The sequence below is a fragment of the Ctenocephalides felis genome, unplaced genomic scaffold, assembly GCF_003426905.1.
Source record: "Ctenocephalides felis isolate EL2017-DRISC unplaced genomic scaffold, ASM342690v1 CF-g0.4_SCAFFOLD_03573, whole genome shotgun sequence".
Taxonomy (NCBI): Eukaryota; Metazoa; Arthropoda; class Insecta; order Siphonaptera; family Pulicidae; genus Ctenocephalides; species Ctenocephalides felis.
The window spans coordinates 678,991-680,625 of record NW_020539727.1 but is presented as its reverse complement, the minus strand read 5'-3'; the positions used below and the strand labels follow the sequence as shown (position 1 = coordinate 680,625).

At 30.2% G+C, this 1,635-nt stretch overlaps 1 protein-coding gene across 1 annotated transcript; it reads left to right on the top strand.

Annotated features, from left to right (window-relative positions):
- Positions 1 to 339: 339 nt before the first annotated feature.
- On the top strand, positions 340 to 1,157 carry LOC113389400. The gene is made up of 2 exons (XM_026626437.1): positions 340 to 856; positions 1,073 to 1,157. The coding sequence occupies exon 1, from the start codon at positions 370 to 372 to the stop codon at positions 832 to 834; it is 465 nt and encodes a 154-aa protein (XP_026482222.1). The 5' UTR covers positions 340 to 369; the 3' UTR covers positions 835 to 856; positions 1,073 to 1,157.
- The last annotated feature ends 478 nt before the right edge of the window (positions 1,158 to 1,635 follow it).

The window sequence follows — 1,635 nt, the reverse complement described above, 5'->3', positions numbered from 1 at the left end:
CCGCCATTAATAGGCGGTAACATTAATTGATAATATCATAATAGTGAAATAGTATAATATTGAAATAAAATATAGTGAATCAAGACAATTTATTAAAAATGGACATTCCAAGCACGTCCGGAAAAATTTCTCGCACAACAATGAGCGATAAAAGTAAGGAGCCAAAACCCTTTTCTCTAAATTTAAAATTTGAGGATTTATTTCAAGTTGTAGATGGTAAAGTTAAAAAGAGAAAGGATTATAAAAAAAGGGTTTTTAAATTGTTTCCGAAAGGCTGCTATATACCCTTGCGATCTAAACTTTAATTATGCTCGTGTTAATAAAAGAAGCGCTAGTATTTCGTGTTATTGTCCTAAGAGTAGTAAATATATGGAAGTTAAAAATATAGGAAATTGTATGATATTTAACACTCATATAAAATTTGATAGAGTTTTAGTTAAACCGAGTGGTATTATTAACCATGGTACAGTTTCTGAACCAATACCAAGGCATAGGCAAAAAAGGAGAATGGATGGATATTCGAGAACCAAATTGAAACAAAGAAAACCAGCAGCAGATCGTGCTCAACAATTTAATGAAGAAAGAAGAGAATCTCCTGAATCGTATATTACATTTGGTAACAACGTGAACGATCTTTTTTCTGACACTCGAATGCGCGAAATTGTAGATTGCATGCGCCAAGCGAAATATAAAGACACCAACGAAAATGTTTTTTCTTTGCAAACCATAATTGACATAGTCGAATTATGGGAATACCAGAAGAAAGAACTCCTAAAACCTCCACATGAGCGAACATTACACGGTGGCATAACTGTATATTTAAAAAAGATATAACCTTATACAAATGATGTATCAAGTAAGTATTTTTAAAATAACAGTATTGAATTTTATAGCCAGTGTAAGAGAATTTATGACTATGCAGGTTTCAAAATCTTGTCCCAAAGAGTCCATTTTATAAAGAATTTCTTAAAATTAAACGTATTATTATTGTCCAGGTTTCTTAAGACGAAGACGAATTCTTGAAAAACAGTGAAAGGCAGTGGCGTTACATTTTTTTTTTTTTTTTTTTTAGAAAACAACCGGGGCCATAACAGCACAATAGAAGATGTGGGAAAGGCAATGGAAATGTGGATTGAAAAATCTAAAAATTTAATAAAGTACCAGAAATTTCCACCCTTCAAATCGATGTCTTACGATTTGACTCAGAGGTTTTAATAGGTATGCATTCAATTCACAATTGGTTTTAATTTTTATATCTACAATAGAACAAAATTTAGAATTTTGGCGTGCATTAATATAATCATGTCATAATATAAAGTGTTATAATACAGTATTATAAATAGATCATCAGGTATAAAATATTTAACGCCACGTAATAAATTTAATTCTCATTGGATTTTAGTGTTAATAGATACTGATATAAAACAGTTCAGTGTTATCCATTCTGTTCTCGATAAAATGAACTTTTAAAATATTCTGTGATAATTGTTTAACTTTCGAGGGACAAATGAAATGGAAAAATCTTACTATATGTTTCTCTAAAGAGACTGATGATCATAGTAGTGGCCTTTTTATAATGAGAAATGGATGCTGTTTATTAAATAAGTCGTTCATTTTGAAACTGGCTTAAGTTCA

What these genes read in the sequence shown, in the direction of transcription:
- LOC113389400 (XM_026626437.1), top strand. Translation starts at nt 370, where the DNA reads ATGGAAGTTAAAAATATAGGAAATTGTATGATATTTAACACTCATATA.